The 21,084-nt window shown below is 42.1% G+C and overlaps 1 protein-coding gene across 1 annotated transcript; it reads right to left on the bottom strand.

The window, feature by feature from the left end:
• Nucleotides 1–237: 237 nt before the first annotated feature.
• On the bottom strand, nucleotides 238–20,951 carry camk1a (calcium/calmodulin-dependent protein kinase Ia). Its single transcript, XM_069677859.1, has 12 exons — nucleotides 20,869–20,951; nucleotides 19,349–19,467; nucleotides 9,980–10,111; nucleotides 8,944–9,018; nucleotides 7,582–7,720; nucleotides 7,373–7,499; nucleotides 6,997–7,072; nucleotides 6,800–6,912; nucleotides 6,647–6,725; nucleotides 4,910–4,997; nucleotides 4,561–4,735; nucleotides 238–2,594 (listed from the first exon to the last, which is right to left on the bottom strand). Exons 2-12 carry the CDS (start codon nucleotides 19,432–19,434, stop codon nucleotides 2,491–2,493), a joined length of 1,194 nt encoding a protein of 397 aa, XP_069533960.1. The 5' UTR covers nucleotides 19,435–19,467; nucleotides 20,869–20,951; the 3' UTR covers nucleotides 238–2,490.
• Nucleotides 20,952–21,084: the final 133 nt, after the last annotated feature.

The following is a 21,084-nucleotide window of genomic DNA, read 5'->3' as shown; positions in this document are numbered from 1 at the left end:
CTAATATAGACGACACCTCAGTATCGTAGAGCAATCGACAGCCGTAGTTCTTTGTAATATTTGCATTACATTGTACGTGTGTTCACTGGAACCTTTGAAGAATTAAAAACATCAGAACATATATACGTCATCAGCTTGCATTGTTTTGTGCATGTCACTTGTGAAACTAACAGATTACATGTTTGACTCTCCTTTAAAACCCACTGACTCTGTTGTATGACGACAGAACACACAATGCATAGACAAGGAAGTTTTATTTCATTTCCTGCAATCGTATCTCTGTGGGTACAAATCATTGTATTTTTCGTATGTCTTGTTCAATAACCCATGATGCATTGCATCCATACATTTGTAGCTCAAAACAGCTGTTACAAAAAAGGATATACAATATATACTTATATTTATATATATAATATACACGTGTTTCTTTATGCATTTAGATGTGTTTGAAATGGGTAAAATAAGCTTCTTTAAAAAAACTAAACACAGCCAAGTGGAAACAAATCCCAGGTCAACATAAGGTAACAATAGCCAGGTGATCAAAATCGTCAACGTCGGCTATCTTACGGTTAACATGAAGCCCTTCACACACAGTTTGCATATTTTCCACGATTACAGTCATGTGAATCCAGAGTGATGGCCGTATTTGACTAAACTACAGACCTGTACGTCTCAATGGTTAATCGAGGTTTAAGTGGGCAACACATCTTTTATATGAGTTGGTGGGCTTTCTCTACGGCTAAGAAATAATACAATATCACGTCATCACATACCTGAAATCAATAATGGTGTGATAAATATCAGGATTTAAGCCAGGTGTAGTGGGGAGATTTTACCTTATTGTTCTGTTCTACATTAAACATGTTGCCGACAACGTGTCTCGACTCGAACATCCCCACTTCTCCTTATGGCTTTAGTGCATCGACTCAGGAAGAGGACGAATCCACACTGAAGGCTACTCCCACGGCTGACAGCTGATCGCTTCCAGCACCGTTTTCATGTCTCATGCTGTGGATGGCACCTAAAGATATGTGTGTTGTTCCTGCTTGTGCCTGGGTTTTCAGACGGGGATGAAACATTTAAAAGATCCGACATAAGAAACAGCAAGAAAACTGACTGAACAGAAAAACATATTCAGTTGTGAATAAAGAGAATAAAAGTCACTCAGGCAGAGACTTGACCTTCATAGTCAATGCAAACGATAAGTCCACTGTGCTGTGTTGTACTTTGTCAACAACATTACTTCTGGTGTTACTCACTTCACATTATATAGCTCAAAATTACACTATTACATCTTTTTTTTTTTTCAATACAACAGAGTAATAATAATCATGTGTGTTTATACTAATTGATCATCATTCATGTAAACATATTTAACCAGGTCATGCAAACAGTAGACCAAAACTTCTTCCACTAGAGGTGCACAGCACAGAGCAGGCGGAGCGCCCAGACTGAGATCCCCGACGCTCTGCGTCACACCCGGAGACTGACAGGAGGCCCGAAGGCAGACGCTTTTTTCGTTCCCTGTACCATCAAAATAACTCCGCCTAACACGAGGTCACGATCCTGTTATGTACAGGCTCATGCGGGGATCTCAGTCTGAGCCTCTGATAACAGAACAGCCATAAAACTTAAAAAATAAAAGTGTCCTTTTGATATTCATACATTTCCATGTCCCCCCACCCACAAAAAAGCATGCAGACACTCCAGGTCAGAACCACCCTTCACAAACCCAGTCTGAGCCAGAATATAGAGTCCAAAACCCCCCCTGAATCGCCCTCCTCTTTCTGAACAAAAGCAGTCAACACTTATTTTAAAGGACAGAAACACTTTATGTGAGGAAAGAAAAGGAAGAGTGGCATCTGCAGTGAAGACTTTGGATGAACAGCTACTTCTTCTGTGACTGGACTGAGTAACAAGACATGCAGGAGTAGCTTTCAGTTTCCCTCTTTGTGCCCTGTCTGGCTAGATTTCTAGCGAAAAGCTGCCAGTAATGTAGAGGGTGTGAGCCGGATGGATGTAGACGGACGGTATGTTTGTGGTAAGAGGTAGATGTGACAAATAATGTGAGAACCGAAACAAAGGAGAAGAACTGCCTTTAGGCCACTGCCTCGTCGTCAAGCGAGGCGTCTATCCTTCCTGAAGTAACATCCAGAACCACTTCCTGTAATGTGCACCCTGTCTGCTACAGCTGCACAAAGCACAACGACATGTTTGTTTGCGAGGGGGTTTTATTTTAGGATAATCATGCAGAGAGGCCCTTTCTTTTTTTTTTTAAATCGCTGTGACTCGGAGCAGCCGTGCGTTCCGTGAAGTCAGGATGTGTTTTTAATTTTTTTTTCTTACAGGATGTTTCTCCACTCTGTGACAGTGACCTGCTTGCTGTGGACCCTGCCTGATAACTACTCTGCATTCCTGGCCAGACTGGGCGGGGCGGGCTCTGGGTGCGCTCCAGGGATACAATGTCACCATGATAACGGGAGGTTGTGCTCAGACGCGACTGGCCGGCCTGCAGCAGTAGGTGCAGCTTCTCAGGCTGTCCCGGTCCGTGCTGCCCTCGTTGCTTCCGCGGCGTCCGTCCTCGTAGTGGGACACTGGAGATCAGAGCAAAAAACACAAGGGATTACAGGGAAAGTATTGGAACTCTTTTGATATTTGACAAACAAGTATAATAAGTTTGCACCCATCACCTCCTTTGTGAAGATACAGGAAATTTGATACCAGCAAAGTCATTTCCTTCTCTTGTGTCTGAGTCTGAACAAAACTGAAACAGCCCCTGGGTTGTATTGTTTCTCGCAGCATAGGGATCTATTTTCTTGATCAACCAGCCAGAAAACCAAAACCGCTGCTTATTCATCTGCACGCGCCCGTTTGTTCACGAGTGTGTTGCTGGAAATTGAGTGTGTGCATGGCAGAGGTTAAGTAGCAAACAAGAGATCTGTTAACGATTACATCTTCTCGGGGAATTCAAAGGAAATGTTGGTAACAAAGCAGACAACTATGAGTTTAGCTGTTGGTGTCTACAAACGGAGTAACTACAAATGGAGAAATTGTAAATGGATTGCATTTATACAACGCCTTTCTAGTCTTCCTACCAGTCGAAGCGCTTTATACGTATGTCAGCATTCACCCTTTCATACTCACATTCACACACTTATTCGGTGTCATGCAAGGCCCCTAAACAGCTCATCATTGACACATATGTATACAAAAGAAATTAGGGATTGAGTATCTTGCCCAAGGACACTTTAGCATGTTGAAGCAGGTTTTTCAGACCCAGGAAGACCCACTAATAACTGCCGATTGTCTCTTTTCCCATTGTCAGTGAAGTATACTCCTTTCGGTCTCTTTCTGCTGCGTCACCGCCTGACGTCACACACGCGCCAGAAACAGGGTGAGTAAACAAAAGTACGCACAAAGAACTTACATTATACTCAGCAGCATGGAGGCCAGTGAAGATGTTGCGGTGGTTAGGTCTTTATTGTATCTATTATTCATTCAGTCTGTTTATCAAGTTTGGAACGATGTTCGAGTGCTGCTCAGACGGAGACAGGCGGAATTTGTTGCTGAGATGATAGCGGAGATTAGCGCGTCGACCCGGGTTTTGTGTCACCATCAATGCCAAACGGAGCCGAGGCGATAATTACCCGGGTCTACTGCTGAGTCATTTGACCCGGGTCTGAATGCCGATTGAAGCCTTTCCCCTTAAGCAAAACAGCCGGGTGTTAGTGTTTATTGTGACTGGTGAGAAAAGGGCTTTAGACATGTTGACAGGTGGAGCAGGGGATGAAGCCGCTGATTTTCCGACTGAAGGACTACCCGCTCTACCTCTGAGCCACAGCCTCCCCACACATTCACAGCTCTGATAAACTTTGCTGCACGAGAGACTCCCCGAAAACAACCGCAAAAAGACTGAAGCCTGCTGCCTGCTATGTATGAAGTGATAAATTAAAAAAACGTGATTTCTTTAAATATTAATTTGCATGATGGCTAATTATACAGCTAGCTCGGTTAGCAAGCTGGTTCCCAATTAAGTTAATCAGTATGAGACTGCAGATATGGCTAACATGGTCCTAACTTATGTTTCCTCTCAGACTCGGAGAGTGATTGAGATGATTTAGGTCAAACGTGTGTGTTTATATCGAAAGGCTTTTGGAGGTTTGCTTTCCGTTATACGTTATTTTATCTGAGTTGAGGTTAAACTTGCTTAAAACTACTGTGAATTTAAAATGTAGTGCTTTATTCATTCAATTTGGTTGGATTTCTTTGAACTCTTTGAACTGCAGTTTTTGGCAGATGTAAATGTTCCCAGTTTGTTTGGTTTTCAGGGACAAAAAGGCGCCAAGTCGGATTCATCAGAGCTTATAAAGTCCTAATTAACCCGGCTGCTGACATGAACGCCTTTTACTGGTTGATAAATAGTGATAACATTTCCTCTGATATCACATGAGCATTAATAAGTCCATAGCGCCTATCCTTCCAGCCTCCACATCTTTGACAACCAAACATTTAACCGCATACTGTGTGGCATTATTTTTTGTAGGTTAACTGTGGACTTACAGCTCTCCTCCTCCCCATTCCCCAGATCATCTTCCTCCTCCTCCTCCTCCTCTTCCTCTGGGAGCAGAAGTCCATGGCAGGGACTGGTGGGAGTAATCTGGCTGGGTCCCTCGAGACTAGTGCCCAGCTGCAACCTCCGCATGTGGCGCACCACCGCTGTGGCATTAAATGCTTGCTACATGGAGAGAGAGAAGGAGAGAGGGGGAGAGAGAGAGAGAGAGAGGGAAAAACCTTTCATGTCTGACAGCTACTGAGAGAGAAAAACAGCAGCAGCATACAGAATGTGCTGAAGCTCCTGCCAATCTTCTTCCTGCTCTATCAGCAGGTTGTTGTTGTCTGAGACACTGACCTTCCATTTACTTTTGGCAAAGTTCTTCTTGATCTGAGCGCTGACAGATTCGTGGATGTTCTTGTCCAGAGCTGTGTCTCCACAGATCCTGAAAAGTCAACAAGAATTAAGAAAATTTCACAGTGATGGGGGCTTATTATTAAAATACCCAACATTAGCTGGTTCCAGCTTCTCAGACATGAAGATCTGATGCTTTTCTTTGTCAAATATGAACTTAAACTTAGTGTTTAGATAAAAAACATTTGAATGGGTGACCTCTGGGAATTCTGAGGTTTGTGCATTTGTGTTTTTCGCCCTGGCAGCGCCTATAGAAAACAGCGTCCTCAGTGCAAACATACCCTCTGCGTCAGCTGTTTTTTGACACTGCGCTCACAGTGCTGCCAGCTGAAAATAGTTCAACTTTTGGAACAACCCCGTGCTCATGAATGTCACTATCAAAATCAAGAAGGGGGCGGGACTTCTGAAATCTTTGTCAACAACAATGGCCGAGAAGAAGCTATGGCTTTAGTTTTTTTAAGGGTACAATTTCCTGTCTAGAGCTGCTGCTAATACCAGGACATGATTCCTTTAAATTGTTTTTATGTTTTCTTGTAATATTTCCTTGAATAAAAGCAAATATTAAGCGTACAGAGCAAGTTTAAGTAATAATCTCGAAAATGTTCATGTAAATAAATGTCTGTTAGGTCACATCTATCACCCAATGAGGTAAAACAATGGTGAGTGAGCCTATGGCCCACTGATGAAAGCCTTTGCATTTGCAGTATATCATATTTTTACAGACTGGGTGTCTGTTGCGATATTTGCGGAAAAAATCTCAAGCGGTGCCCAGTTAGTGATGCATTTTCCATCACCGAGCAGTGGTTGGTCTGCCAAAGAGGGTAGGCGGAGCTAAGCGGCTGCTTTTCTGGTCTCTGCAAGTGTTGCGAGTAAACAGTAATCTACTATGGCTGAACAAACAAAGAAAAGATGGATGACTACAGATACAACTTCAACAATAAGTGAAAATCCAAAGAAAAAGAAACAAACTCGACGCTCAGATGAAGGCAAACAGTCTAAAAAGGAAAGCGACCATCAGCGAGGAAAATCAAGAGTTACAACCGTGACAAAGGGAGCAAACTGTGGATGTTTGGTTAAATTGGGACGTATGCACCCATGATTCCTTTTTATCGCCGTTAGGTCCCGCCAAATAGAACAAAACTGAGATCTTTCAGATTATATCTTTAAAACAGACTTAACAGTCACTACCAAAGGAAACAGAAGTGCCACGAGAAAACTTTCATAATCTAGCGTAAGCGCCGGTGAGAGGCGGCAAAAAACGGTGTCTTTGGACACAAATAGATTGATCCTTTAATCGAGAAAATAATCTACAGATTATTCAAAGAGTGAAAGAATTGTTGCTACAGCGCTGAAGTTAGAAATTTCCAGATATTTCTTTGTTATTTTTTTTATTTTTCAGTGCGTATAATAAGAGTATATTTAAAAAATGGCCATTATTAGTTTAATAATTTTATCAAATACTATCAGTGTGCGAAGAAATAAAACCTAAATGCACATCCTCACATGGGGCTGGGTAATTATTCATTATTTTTAGATAAAGCCTTATGGGATTTTTCAGGTCAAAGTTGTTGATTAATTTCAATCAAGAAAATGACATGGTATTTTGTTATCAGTTAAAACAATCATCAGTCTAAATAATTTCCTAAGGTATAAAGACATGAAGTACTTTGACTTTCTCACCATGGATGCTGGAGGGCCTGCTCACACGTGTATCTCTTCATGGACTCTTTCTCCATCAGGTGACAGATGAAGTCTTTGGCTGCAGACAGACATGAAGCTGTATTAGTCCGCTCTGTTTACACTGCTGTAGATATTTATTGTGACTTGTGGTACCTGAATCTGAGATGTCGTCCCAGTACGGAGAGTCAAACTCGTACTCCGCTTTCAGAATCTGCTCGAATAACTTGGCGTCGTTTTCATCGTAAAATGGAGGATACCCGCACAACCTGAGGGATTGATGTCATAAAATATTCAGCACCAGAAAATGATCACGTTATGTACTTCTCAGAGATTGATGAGCGGAGACTCACAGGATATAAGAAATAACTCCTATGGACCAGCAGTCCACCGCTTTGCTGTACGGCTTCTGAGCGAGCACCTCGGGAGCTGTGAGACACACACACACACACACACACACGCAGCAGACATTAAGTAAACGTGTAAATAATGCGACACGGATCAGCAGTGAGGGTGAATTCAAGTAATCTTAACCTCTCAGTGATACCTCATGATCTCGTAGGTCACGTTAAACAGGTGGAGAGCACTTCTGAAACACTTACAATTGCCTCAGTAGTGGATGAAAGAGCCTCTCACAACGCCGTGAATAAAGAGGGGATATCAGCTCAGACAGAAGTGCTGAGCTCACATGAAAGAGAGGAGGGGGGGGAGGAGGGGAGGCTGACTTACCCACGTATCCAGGAGTACCGCAGGCTGTGGACATGACACTTCCTGCTCCCTCGATCTTTGACAGCCCAAAGTCACTGATCATTATTTTGGAGTCTTCGTCCATACTGTAGTACAGCAGATTCTCCGGCTGCGAACACACGAAGAACGATTCAAGAAAGAAGGTTTGCAATCATAAGACGAAGGGTCAGAGTGAGCTGCATCAATGATACCTTTAAGTCTCTGTGGACGATCCCCATATCGTGGAGATATTTGACTGCGTCTAAGATCTGGTGGATGAGTTGGCTGGCATCTCTCTCTGTGTAGAAACCTTTCTCCACGATCCTGTCAAACAACTCGCCTCCAGACACCCTGCCAGGCAGAAATCAGGGAATAACAGCTAAATAGTTCTGTTTTCATTCATCATGTAATCCTGTAGTTAAAAACCCTCAACAAGCAGTTACTTTCAGATGTGCCAATCACTAAAAACTCACGCTGTGCTGCTGAATATTGTTAGGACTGTTTTAAATTCGACATGAATTAGTTACCAAATATGTAGGGCTGAATTGTTTTTATACAAGATGTTGAGTAAGACGACATGTGAAGCTAGAATGTGAAATTAAGTTACAGATACTTGATGGGGTAAAACAGGGGGAAACGCGCGTGTGTCATAAGGGAAATAAATACACTTTATTGTCCATCCATCCATTATCTATACCGCTTATCCTGTTCAGGGTCACGGGGGGCTGGAGCCAATCCCAGCTGTCATTGGGCGAGAGGCGGGGTATACCCTGGACTGATCACCAGTCAGCCACAGGGCTGACACATAAGGTGCTTTTTAAGCAAAAGTACCAGAAACTTTTAGCTCCAGGAACTTCCCTTTAAGGAACTAACTGGTTCCTGTGGCCCATTGTTGGCTGCATTTCCACAGCGGCCTAAAGTGCCAGGAAGATTATGCAAATCGGGCCAATGACGTGTGAAGAAGATGAAGGCCATACAACATAGACGACGCCATAAAAGGCGACGAACAGGCCGGTACCATCATTTGTGTGACACCACAGTTAGCCTGTTAGCATGGAGGGGATCAACTTGTGCTGTTTTTGATCGTGCTTTATTGCACTGATAACAGTTGATTGATAACGATGAGAACAGTGAGCTTGCAGCTGTTGTCTTTTAAACTTGGTGGGTAAAATAAAACGCGGCACGTACTCGACCAATCAGAAACGATTAGCACTGCAGGCCCCACCCTGAGAGTTCCTTGACCTTTGGAAAGTACTACCCCCTGAGCAGGGACTTTTCAGGGGGTAAATCAATAACCCCGGAACTAAATTTAGACCCTGGTTCCTGCTATCAAAACGCAGTTTCCGCAAAAGGTTCCTAGTTCCTGGAGAAAGATATTTAATTTACATTCATGTGGAGAAAAGCAGTCAATTGTTTCATGTGAGACACAAATCCAGGGAGTGTTTTGCTTCATAAATTGTTCATTCATTTTTCTGAGGTTCATCAAATCATTGTTTCAGCTCTATTTTACAGTAAAAAATAATTTGTTTTAATGTATTATTAGTCAATATGTAACTGTAGGAGGCAGAACTCACAGCTGCATGACGAGATATAGATGAGAAGTACTTTCAAAGATGTCCTCCAGTGAAACAATGTTGGGGTGTTGGATTCTGAGGAAGACAAAATGGAGAAAAAAAATTAGATAAGACATGTTGCATTTTTAATTGAGCCACATTTCTCTAACGCTTACTTTCAGTTGGACACCAGATGGCATTCTTGCTGCATAATTCAGATTTAGAGTGCTCTGCTCTCTCCTCTCTGTGGAAAGCCCTACACTAAATTGGGATCACACCTATGAGTTCGCCCTGATCTCCCAAAATCTAAACAGGAACGCCTCCCAGATCAAACACAGAAGAGCTTTAGGTCCAGTCGTAGCTCTTAGAGGGAATAACAACGGCCAGTGTGAGCAGATGGGAGCTTCAACAGAGAGCAGCTTTAGAGGTTAGAGCTATAGGGCGAGACAGAATGACTGTAACAAACGCTGCTCTCACACTCGGTGAAATGGAGCTGGATCGCTTATTGTTGTGAATCAGCCAACAGACAGTCGAGCATCTCTCCTGGCTCGCCAGTCAAGTGGAGAGCATATGAAAGCACCATCAGTGTAACACAACAGCAGCTGAGAGGGGCTAATGCGACTTTTGGTAGAAACAGAGAGAGGATCGTTTATCTGACTTTCTCTCGCTCTTTTTTTTTCTCTCTGATGAAGAATTTGGCCAAACTCCACTCCTCCCATTCCTCCATATCATTCTCCTTCTATCATCCTCCCCCCCTCCTTCTCCTCCTCCTCTCCTCCACCCTCTATGTCTCTTTCTCTTTCTTCACTACACTGCTGCGGGGAACTCCACACCATCTCCGCCTCTGTGTGCTGTTGCCCTGGCAACAGGGACACTAAAAATAGGACTATCTTCTTTACTCCTGACATTTCCGGTGCACAATCCTACTGTTTCTGACACCATGCATTTAGTCGCCCATTCAATTGACCCCTTGCGTTACATTCTGCATCTGTTTGCACGCGGACCGACTGATTCCTCCCCGCTGGACACACGCGGCGAGGAGCTCCAGCGAGCTCACCTGTGCAGCACGGCGATCTCATTTTCGATGTTGTTCTCTTTGCCTTCCAGCGCTTTCTTGGGGATGCACTTGATGGCCACCAGCCTCTGGGTCCCCCGCTCCTCTGCTAGAACCACCTCCGAGAAAGCTCCCCTAAAACAGAGGCAGCACACACACACACATTATGCACACATAAGAGAAGCAAAAGAAACGTGTGGGAGTGCGGGGTGAGATGGACAGAGTAGGATTTATTCTTCTCAGGCTGCAGGCCATGATGGATTTAAACGACAGAAAAGATTCAGCTAACAAGATTGATTATTCTTGTTTATCTTTTCAGAGCATGTTTTTGTTTGATTCCCACGCTCAACAAAGTTTGATTTCGTCTCTCAGCTACCCACAATGCAACAGCTTTTAAAAAAGACCTCCATTCAGCCATCTGTGTGTGTTAAAATGATGTGTGAGTGTGTTAAAATGATGTGTGTGTGTGTGTGTGCTTGAATTGTGTGTGTGTGAGCGGTGTTTACATGAATAATTAAAAATGGTGACATTACAGGGAGGTTTTGGGGTTTGGAAAAAGGCTCGGCAGGTGAAGCAACAGTCACATCCAGACATTTATAGTAATATCAGCTGCTTTAAAAAGAGGAACTATTTTTAATCCATTGAATAATAGATACAGTAAATGTAGTTTCTGAGGGAGACTAGACTGCATTATGGATTGTGGTGATGGCGAGAGGGAGAATAGTGTGTATTTACACAGTCTCCCTACAGGAGCGTGGGAGGGAGCTCAGGAGGAGGCCTGAACACACACACACACGCACATTGTTAGCAACCGCAGGGATCCTTTACATGTGAGGGAAACAGCGCTGTCATGCAATGCACAGTGGAAGTTCAATGTTCATGCTCTGGCAAGATATTTCCTCTTCTTGTACATCTATCACACCGAGGAGCAAGTGAGGAGTTCTCACTCTAAGTCTGAAACGTTAAATAAAAGGATGGGTGCACGGAGCTGTTGTCATTGTGCTCAGTGTGGATCTGTGGTAATCCTTGAGATGGCTTTGTACCGTGGCCATCTTGTGCTCAACGAACCAGCGCAGCAGAAGCGTTTGCATAGTGAAGCCGATGCACACGAGGAGACACGATTCTCACTCACGTCTCTGGTTTCAGTCTCTAAAAAGTTCTTAAAATAATCTCAAAGCCAAATTGCGTAAAGCTCCGATTCTCATCGACCCTTAAAAGCATTCTAATGTGTTTAAGTCTGCAGCATTTACGGACAAGATTTCCTCAGAGGGTCAGGAGCACCAAACTTCTATTATTGGTGAGGAAAATCTATTGAGTCTTACTGGATGTTTAAAATGGGAGTTGTGACGGTCTGAGACAGGAGGGCAGAAGGGTAGGAGCATAAATAACATGTGAGTCTATAGTGGGAATCTGGGGCGAATTTCATAATGCTGAAAACACTGTTCCTGTTTTATTCTTCATTACTCTGCACATTATTTTCTTAATTAAAGGCACAGTATGTACTTTCTGCCGCCAGGGGTCTCTCAGTCAAAACAATAACAAAAGATGTAGTTTGATGACTCTTTGAGGTAGCATGGGATCATGGGAGTTGTTGTCTTCATTGTTAAACCACAACTATTGGGATTGAAAATCTATTTGAAGAGACACAGGAAGAATTCCCGCTCACGGGCGAGGTTATATATTGTAACGCTTGGTATACGTTCATGTTTATGTTTGCTGTTGTTTTGCAGTTGTTTATTGAGGGAGATGTTCACCGTGGTGGGTAATTGGCTAAGAAGTAGTTCCTGGGGAGGGAAGAGGTAGTTAATGTTGAGGAGAAGAAGACGCATGTTGAGCGAGCGAGAGCTAAGGACGAAAGCAGTTAGCTAACCTGTTTGTTGTTTTTCCAGGGACACCTCAACCTCGCGTTAGCTGTTGCTGCGACAGGAAATAAATCTGGGCTCCGTTGAGCTAGCAACGCACATCGCCTCTTCCTCGTTCTTCCTCCATCCATCTAGCTACCCCACAACGCTACAGTACATAGTTTTAATCACGTTATGCTGTGTCATTCTAATGAAATAGCCACAAGTTACGTTAGCTAACATTTGTTGACATACTTCCTCACACTCTGACGTACCATTTTGTGTTTCTCTGGGAGATGACTGACTGAATGAAATAAGGCTTTCTCTTGTCTTGACTATGGTTTGGCATAACAAACTGCATTTATTAGCTGAGAGCTACACACCTACTTCCTACCTACACATACTCCTACTCATTCTGCCTTTAGTTTTGTTGATCTACGAATCATTTTTGCTTTCGCTAGCAGGCTTAAGCTAGTTAGCTTAATCAATCTGAGACAAGGAATAGTCATGTTAGCCGTCTTCAACCACGGCTATTTCTGAAATAGTGGTAAGCAGTGCAATAGAGGGGCAATAAGAGCTATGCTATGCTCATAATCTAGCTAACCTGAACTTTTTCATGTCACAAACTCTTTCTAACACAAGGTAACAATGTTATGTTCAGTTTACAAGAACCAAAGATGACAGTGACAAAAATATCAGTAACGTAAAAGTGATTTTATACATTGTGACATCTCCTGATGTCAAACTAGTTGGTCACTGATTCAAACAAGTTTCTCCTAAAAAAAAAAAGCATCAAAGAGTATAAAAATGTAATTTAGAGCAATGTGTGGCCTGCTTGTATGACAGTAAATATCTCATCACAAATTCTGACTCAAGTTTATTTTCCCTGTGTCCTGATCCGCGCTTTAATTATGCTGCTCTTTAGAAGAAGAAAAAAATGCTTGCACACAGAGTTTGCTGCTGTTGCTGTGAGACATATTGTAATTAACCATCCAGTTGCTAATTTCTTCTAGACGCAGTAGGGGTGGTGCTCCCAGGGGGGTTAGGGAGAGAGAGAAGAGAAGAGGAAGCTACTGTAACTGTACTGAGCTGGTGAGATGGAGAAGTGTTGGAGAGGGACATGTTTTAGCATCAGAAAGGAGTAAAAAAAGATGTAAGATGCAAGATGTAACCACCAGCAGTTGGCTACAGACCGCTGAAATCATTTTATCAATCTGAATGCCAATAAATAATCCTGGCATGCACATTAACTCGCTGTTGACAAATTGAAATAATTAAGATTTATATGAGTCACTGGTCTCAAGACTCATAGCTGATGCTCAGTTTGTTTTAGTGTGCATAAACAAACTGCATAGATCGATAGATAGATAGATAGATAGATAGATAGATAGATAGATAGAAATTACATAACAGTCCTATGTCTGTTATTCATGCATCTGTAACAGCGCGATGGTGTCTGCCCCAAAGCCATCAGCACAACATCACAACATGGACACCACAGCATGACACACAACACACACACACACGCACACACGCATACAGATACTAGTTGTTGGACACACTGAAAACCCAGCTGTCCTTATGGGAAAATATTGATTCACACATTCTCATATCGCTGTCAGTGTCTCTCAGAGCTTTCATTTTGACAAGTGTGCTCCTATTGCCATCTTCAATGTCTTCCAGGCTTCACCGGACAGTATATCATTATGAATTTTAACATGACGGGCTGTTAGAAGAGTAGGCTACATGAAAATAAAGCTAAACTGTAAGGTGCAGAGGTGCAGACATACACGAGAAGTCCAGGATTGACCTGCACTAGCTAGGCTATACAGTTATGCTTTTTTTTTTTAAATTACTTCTTCTTTATATCTTAGTAGCTACTAGCTGCATTCAAAGCTGAAATTTACTAAATTAAGTGATCCTAAGAAATTGTTAACATCTTCACCGGAGACCAATTAAAAGTGATTAACTAGGCAGGAAGTCACATTAGCATCCCAAGCTGTTAAAATTAAATCCTGTAAATCCTAAAACTTGAGTTACTGACTGTGAAAAATGTCAATCCTGTGTCAGTTTGACTTATGTGTTTTGTTTTTCAGGGTTCTGCAATTTAGAGAAAGGGGAGATATATCCAGCTAGCCTAGCCTAGCTAAGGTTGTCAAAACATCATTAGCATAACATTTTGCAATTTGAGATAAACTTTGTTCGGTTTGTGAAATGTACTTTAAAATCTTCCCTTATTTGGCTATAGCAAAGTTGGGTCAGATGTGTCAACCATATTCCATACTGTTTGCTAACTCTTCACTTTAGTCAGGTCATATATTAGCAAGCTAACATTAGCTTTGTCAGTTGGCGCGGTTAGCTACAAAACAGTCACACCTGGCTTTTACTGGGTGTACATTTTTCATTCCAACTAATCTTTACAAACTATTTCATGCGGTGCAATTTTTATTTATTAATGTATAATTCTTAAAATATAAAACATTAAAACTGGGACAAGTTTGAATCTATGAAGACAAGGTAAAACGAGCCCATAGCTGTGTTGCAACAGCAAATTAATAAAGTAATGTGTAGCCTATATCAGTTTTTAAGTAACATAAATGTCAGCACTTTATCAGAAATTAATGGTAGTTGCAAGACACTTCAGTTCAATGCATATTTGGTGAAAATGCATCCCTGGGATCCATTTGATGCTCAAGGTCAGCTCATGTCTGAATCAGTAATGACCATAAATATCCACATCATCCAGTGAGTGATGTATTATCTAAAAAAAAATACTGTGTTATGTTATTAAACATTGCCGTTCTAATAAGCCATGTTTGTACTTATGAGCAGCTGGTGCAACAGGCTCCTTTGCTGGTTGAACCATAACTAAATGATCAAGAGTGTGATACAATTAAGGCACTTAAAATGATTGATGTTTGCTGCAATGGGGAATACCGGTATTAATCGTAATGTTCTTTTTTTAATAAAAAGATGCCCCATCAATCAAACAGAGTCAGGCCCCTTGGACCTGTTTCAGACAGCTACAAGCATCTATCAGTCAATCGATCCCATCTGATGTAAGCACTCCCTTCAAGCCCTACATGCCTCCAAGTCCCAAAAAAGCTTTCTCTTTTTAGCCTAATCCATTTTGTGTGTGTGCTTTTGTGTGTGTGTGTGTGTGTGTGTGTTTAAGATAGGAACAGAGAGAGAAGAGTGGATGTGGGCAACTAAATAATCCCACTCCAAACAATCTCCAGATTCATTCTTACATCAGTGTCATTATGAAAAATAACTGGACCATTCACTAACAAATGCACCACTGTATGTTTCCATCTACTCCACTAAAGTCATGTGTCGGTCAAACCTCTTAACTCCTCTACTCTTTTACTATAAACACTCGTAGAGCTGCACAGTCACAATGTTTATGCTCCTACACATTACACACACAGGGACTGCACAAGTGCTTCTTAAAACTGACCTCCCCCATTTCTTACTTTTGACCTGCGCAAAGAAGGTTACGTTTTAATGCGATTTGACTGCATGTCAGCAGGATTATGGAAAAACTGCTGGCCTGATTTTCCTGAAACTTGGTGGAAGGATGTAGCATGAGCCAAGAAAGAACTTGGAAAGGACTCATGAACAAGCAATAATATATTGGGCTGGTGTCTACTGCAAAGTGAATGGTGTGGTGCGACTAAACATACAGCTGCGACAATCATGGTTCAAGTTCCATTTTCCAGTGATCCTTTGTTTCTATCAATATCCATAAACAAGTCTTTACATTTTAAACAAGGTCCTTTGTCATATAAAAGCTTAATTAAATAATATGGCGTAGAGGGTAATATTTAAAAGGGACACTCAGATCTACAGACTAGTTGCTACTGGCTGTCCCAAGGTCATAGTTGAAGCTCAGGGGTGACCGAGCCTTTTCAGTCGCAGCTCTTAAACGCTCAGCCTCCACATGTTCGGCCGTCCCCCACACTGCCTGTTTTTAAATCAAACCTCAAAGCGCACTTTTATTCCTTGGCCTTTGGCTCTGCATGAGTGTTGCCTTTTTTTTTTACATTCCTTTTCTTTTCCTATTGGTCTCAAAGCTTTTTAATTTTTTTTTTTATTGTCCCTTTCATGTTGTTGTTGGTGTCGATTCGTGGAAAGAATCACAAGCGGGGCCCAGTTAGTGAGGCGTTTTCCATCACCAAGCAGTGGTTGGTCTGCCAGAGAGGGTAGGCGGAGCTAAGCGGCTGCTTTTCCGGTCTCTGCAAGTGTTGCGAGTAAACAGTAATCTACTATGGCTGAGCAAACAAAGAAAAGATGGATGACTACAGATACAACTTCAAAAATAAGTGAAAATAAAAAAAAAAGAAACAAATTCGACACTCAGATGAAGGCAAACAGTCTAAAAAGGAAAGCGACCGTCAGCGAGGAAAATCAAGAGTTACAACCTTGGACGTCATACATGCGACACTGTCTGGATATCTGAGGAGTGTGCTCCCGCAATTACCGTTTATCGCCACAGGTGCCGCCAAAGAGAACGAAACTGCGATCTTCAAGATTACAACTTGAAATTGGTCTTAAAGTTTAAATATGGTGTTTTTTGATTGTACCACACTTTGGTCAACTTCTGTTGTTTTTGAATGTGCTTTATAAATAAAGTCGGACTTGGATATTGTATTCAAAAGCATATTTTAAAGCAATGCTTATAGTGCTGCTCCAGCTGAGAATCAACACCAAATTCTACAGCTCTTTGCAGGTTTGTATCATGTCACATGATACACATGATTCAGGTGTGGTACGTATCAAGTAACTATTTGGTTTTGGAAAGCTGCCTCTGGATGTTTCAAACTGACTCATAAACTAAACTACTAAACTACAGTTAATTTAATGGATGCTTAATCAATCTGATAAAGAAAAAGACATCCATGAAGTTGTTACAGAAGTCAACCCTTCTTTTATTAAGGATGATTTTAACAACAACCCACAACAACTTGAGAGATAAGTAAGATGCTGTTCTCTCTCGCCACATCTTTAACAAACACTCTGGGTAAAGACGGCCTCCTCAAGATGACAGTTTAAAAACACCTGAATAAACTAGAATTCCATCAAGTGTTTGTAGTGTAGCTCTTATTTGCCAAAAAACAACAGAGATATGGCTCCTTATTGACTCAAAAAGACACCACTCATAAACAGTATCACAGCCCTTAAAGGCCTCACAAACACAGACTTATTTAATACCTATATACTCTGTCAGTCTTGTTTATTCATCTTTAGTGAACTGACTTTTAAGAGCAGAAAAGTGGTCGAAACATTTGCGACCAAAGGGCGACAGACATGGTGGCTGTTAGAGGGGGGATTCTTTTTACCTTGAGGACAGCTCGTCCTGAAGTGGACTCCACACAGAAGTAGAACTGTGAGGATTAGCCGGATCTCAATATGATATTTCAACATAAATCAATTAACTTCACACGCTGAATTCCTGGATAAAGCTCCTCTGTAATCTTCTCTGTGAGCATAAGGAGCTTTCCGTCAACGCATTAATTCTGCCCTCTGCCAGGTCCGGCTGTAGTGACAGGAGGAGGGAGAGAATATTACTACAGCTTTTTTACCCCCCATTTGTTTCCTTGGTATATGAGAACAAACAATCCTGGCAACTCACTCTTTCAATCCTTGTTACGTAACCTTTAATATCATACTTCAAATTACAATCACTGTTTTAAGTTCCCGGGAGTAATAACAGAATTTAGCAGCGTTTAGCAGCAGTCATGACAGTGTGTTTCATACAGGATGCACAGAGACGCAGACTGATGGAGACTTTTTGATGTCCTCCTACAGCACTCGACACGACCAGACAGCCTCGTCATCTACCCACTGCTGTTTCACTTCTTTTTTTCCTGTTGGACGGGAACCAGAGTAGCGCAGTCATTAAAATCTGATTCTGTGCAGCCTCTCGGGGGAAGCAGGTGTGATTTAGGGAAGAAAGAAAACAACCACACTCCATATGGCACACTCGTGTCATCACAGGTGGACGTGCGCGAGGTCACTTGTACCGAGTTTGGGGGGGGTTGGAGGGGCGCCGCCCGGCCATCTGGGCTCAGCCCTGTCCCCCTGGAGAGTGCAGTCACAGGTCGGTGAGAGACCAGCCCTCACAACTAATGACTGCAAGGCAACATTTACCCCACTGGATGAAGATTAATCTAGCAGTTTATAGCAAAATGAAGGTGTACTTAATCAAAGTGTAAATGAAAATATAATCTCTTTTGGATTCCAGCAGCAAAACAGTAAATATAGGAAATATAGGCTGCCACAACAAACAACCACACGCAGGCGTAGATGAGTTCTGCTTGCGATTGGAAACATGTTCACATAAATCTGCGGCAGCATCTGCAGGAACAGGTTTATGTGAGTTCCCTTTTGCCCCAAAGCATACGTGTGTTCTTGCTCCACTGTGTCTCACATCCCTCCAGTCAATCATCACACGAGCGGAGGAAGGTGCAGCCGATTCTGACACATTCAGAAATAGACAGATTTATACTTAAAAATGACATCCTGTTTTGTTTATGTCTTATTTATGGTGCGGTACGAAACAGCCACTGCATTTAGTTTCAGGGACAGTGTTTGGACGAAACATGAGCTCTCACTGCTTTCATACAAAGAGAGAAATGTTTGTGCGCTAACAGCAGTTTTGCATCCATTCAGAACTCTTCTCGCATGAGGAGAAAGCAGAGCTAAGGCGAAGGCCAGGCTGCCTGAATATCATCACCTCTGTGATATCAGTCATTTCACATTATGCACATTACCACACAGCATATGAGATGGCAGGATTGACATATATGCATGGTTTTAACATTCACAAGTGAAGCTTTAGTTGGTTTAAAGTTGATTTTGACAAAAGGTCAGATTAACTAGGGAAAGATTCAGTTTTGGATTTTTTCTGGGCAAATGGGAAACAGTTGAGTCAGCATCCAACAATGTCCAAGAATAAGACAAGTCTGAGTCAAACAAAAAAAAAAAGTGACAGGCACGTCCAAAATGTGAGTCATGTTTCTTGGGAGTCCAGACTGAAATACTGCAGCCATGACAGCATGGACAGAAGGGGAAAGAATTAGAGTTTTTTAACCTTTCGAACTCAACAGCTTTCTCTAGTATGTGCATGTACCAGCAAGTCCCCAACACTCACAGTGTCCGCACAGCAGACTCAGAATGAAAATAAAGCATAAAATTAGAACAACAAGATTTGACAAAGTGTCTTTGAACATCTAGTTATGCAGATTATGTTTTGTGTCTAATTTCACCTCCAGGCATCAACTGCAGCCAAGACAACAAGGTGGTAAAATAGGGCAACCAATTATGTTACATTCAACCTATTTACAATTCAACAGCATAGCACCTTCCCTGATTATAATGCCCCCATTATTCAGTGTACGGACTGAGACAAGCTGAGGGGTTCATGAGCCCAGAGGGACATTAGCCTATAGTGCAGTGGCCCTAACCCTTGCCCCTCGGGTTATCCAGCCTCACCCTGAAACCAGCGCGATCTATCAGAGCAACTTACGTTCCCAGCACTTCTTTGAAGTCATAATGTTCTTTGATGTCTGATGTCTTCTTTTTCCATCCGTTTCCATCCTCTCCAAGAGGCATCCTACAATGCGGATCGGATTCGCCACACTACAGCTGCGGGGCGGAGAGAGCAGAATTAAAATAGACTCACAATTAAGTTTCAACCCACCGTACTTTTGTGATCAAATCTAGAGAGAGAGGATTGAGCTAAATGAATCCCATAATAGATTTATTGATGAGACCAGTGGCCTTTTTTTAAAAGTCTTTTTTAAATGACTATAGTGAGTTTTTAACCACTTTCATATGCTGTCTCTATTATAAGATATCGTTACAGCACACAGTGGGGGAGAAACAATAAATAAGACTCTACTTGAAGTATTACACAATACTCCATGTGCACTCACGCACCGCTTAATGCAATTCATTAAACGACTGAGAGAGGTATTCTGCTTCAGCGTAAGTTCGATACGTCCATTACAGTTTGGCTGACTGATGTGATTGTTGCACAAAACCTTCAGCCATTAAATAAAGCATTGATTTTCAGAATAAAGCGTTCTGCTTTACAGCGCTTGCTTGCAATTTTAGGACCACTAAGTGTGATTGGACAAGATGACATGACAAGTTAGTTTATCGTCTTTGTATGAATGATCATTGATTATCATTTACAATTATTTTAAAGTAAATGAAAACGCTGAGGCTGAAGGCCTGGCTTGAATTCAAGATCTAAGCTCTTGTGTACTTTCTCTTTCATAAGAGAGGATCAAAAGAGTTCTTTAAGGCCGAGCTAAATGTTATGAACGATTATAAAGAATAAGAAGAAACACATATAACACAAATAGATCAAGACAAAAACAAACTTGCATGCTTACAAAAAGACACAAGTGCTGTTCCCACAACCCACAACAACTAGAAAATGTTGACAACTGGCCAGGCAATGATAAATAGCAACTAATAACAGCTTGAAAGTAGGGCAAACAGTGCAGCAGAGACGTATATGAAACCATCTCATAAAAACACACGCATGGTCAGTGGAGGTAAAAAAAAAAACAGCTGGGGGACCTGTTCTATATTTAACATCTGAAGCTTTAAACAATTACCAGGCTCCTAAAGAAACAGAATTTAACAATGAAATGTAGTGAAAGAAAACTGAAGCTATTCCACTGAGAAACCTTTGCTGCTCTGCTCTGCATGAAGGCTGCAGGGCGTGAATGACGAGCAGGAGGCTGAGTGGGAAATAAAGCGTTTTTGCCCGTGCAATATGTCTGCAATACCAAAACGAGTTCGATTTTCGTGTTGGTGATCATGCAAGCAAAGGCTTCAGAAAGGAAAGGGAAAGGCAGTGTGGGTGTGCGAGCCGTGCTGCAGCGCTCAAGGGTACGACAGTCAAAGGGAGGCAGCATCTTTGGGTTAAATGAGGAGGCTGCAGACATGCGACATGAACACGCTGCACAAGTTTTATCGGCGAAAGAAGATTGATGATGCATTCATGTGAACAAATGGAAAGATAAAACGTACCTAAATGGCGATGTGTAGCTGTGGTGTGCGTTCTCCTTCCCGCTGGGAGCGATGTGGTTGCTGTGCTCGTGCGCTCAGACTTCTCCTCCTGACGTCAAGAAGAGCAGACGTCTGTGGACGTAGTGCAGCATAAAATCACTCACTGTTCTCTTCACAACGTGATCTGCGATTCTCCTTATGTTAGCCGAGCCACCGTCTGTTATATGTGAACAGCTT

This window comes from Semicossyphus pulcher, unplaced genomic scaffold (genome assembly GCF_022749685.1).
Source record: "Semicossyphus pulcher isolate SPU_LCO1_2020_fin unplaced genomic scaffold, fSemPul1.0.p SCAF_3, whole genome shotgun sequence".
In the NCBI taxonomy this organism is placed as follows: Eukaryota; Metazoa; Chordata; class Actinopteri; order Labriformes; family Labridae; genus Semicossyphus; species Semicossyphus pulcher.
This window is presented reverse-complemented; position numbering and strand designations above follow the sequence as displayed.

Bases quoted from the DNA above. Each gene is read 5' to 3' on its own strand.
- camk1a (XM_069677859.1), bottom strand. From the start codon at position 19,434: ATGCCTCTTGGAGAGGATGGAAACGGATGGAAAAAGAAGACATCAGAC. The intron at 10,112-19,348 runs GTAAGTTGCTCT...CCTCTGTTTTAG, and splicing joins TTCAAAGAAGTGCTGGGAAC to GGGAGCTTTCTCGGAGGTGG. The intron at 6,913-6,996 runs GTGAGTCTCCGC...TCAATCCCTCAG, and splicing joins GGAGTTATTTCTTATATCCT to GTTGTGCGGGTATCCTCCAT.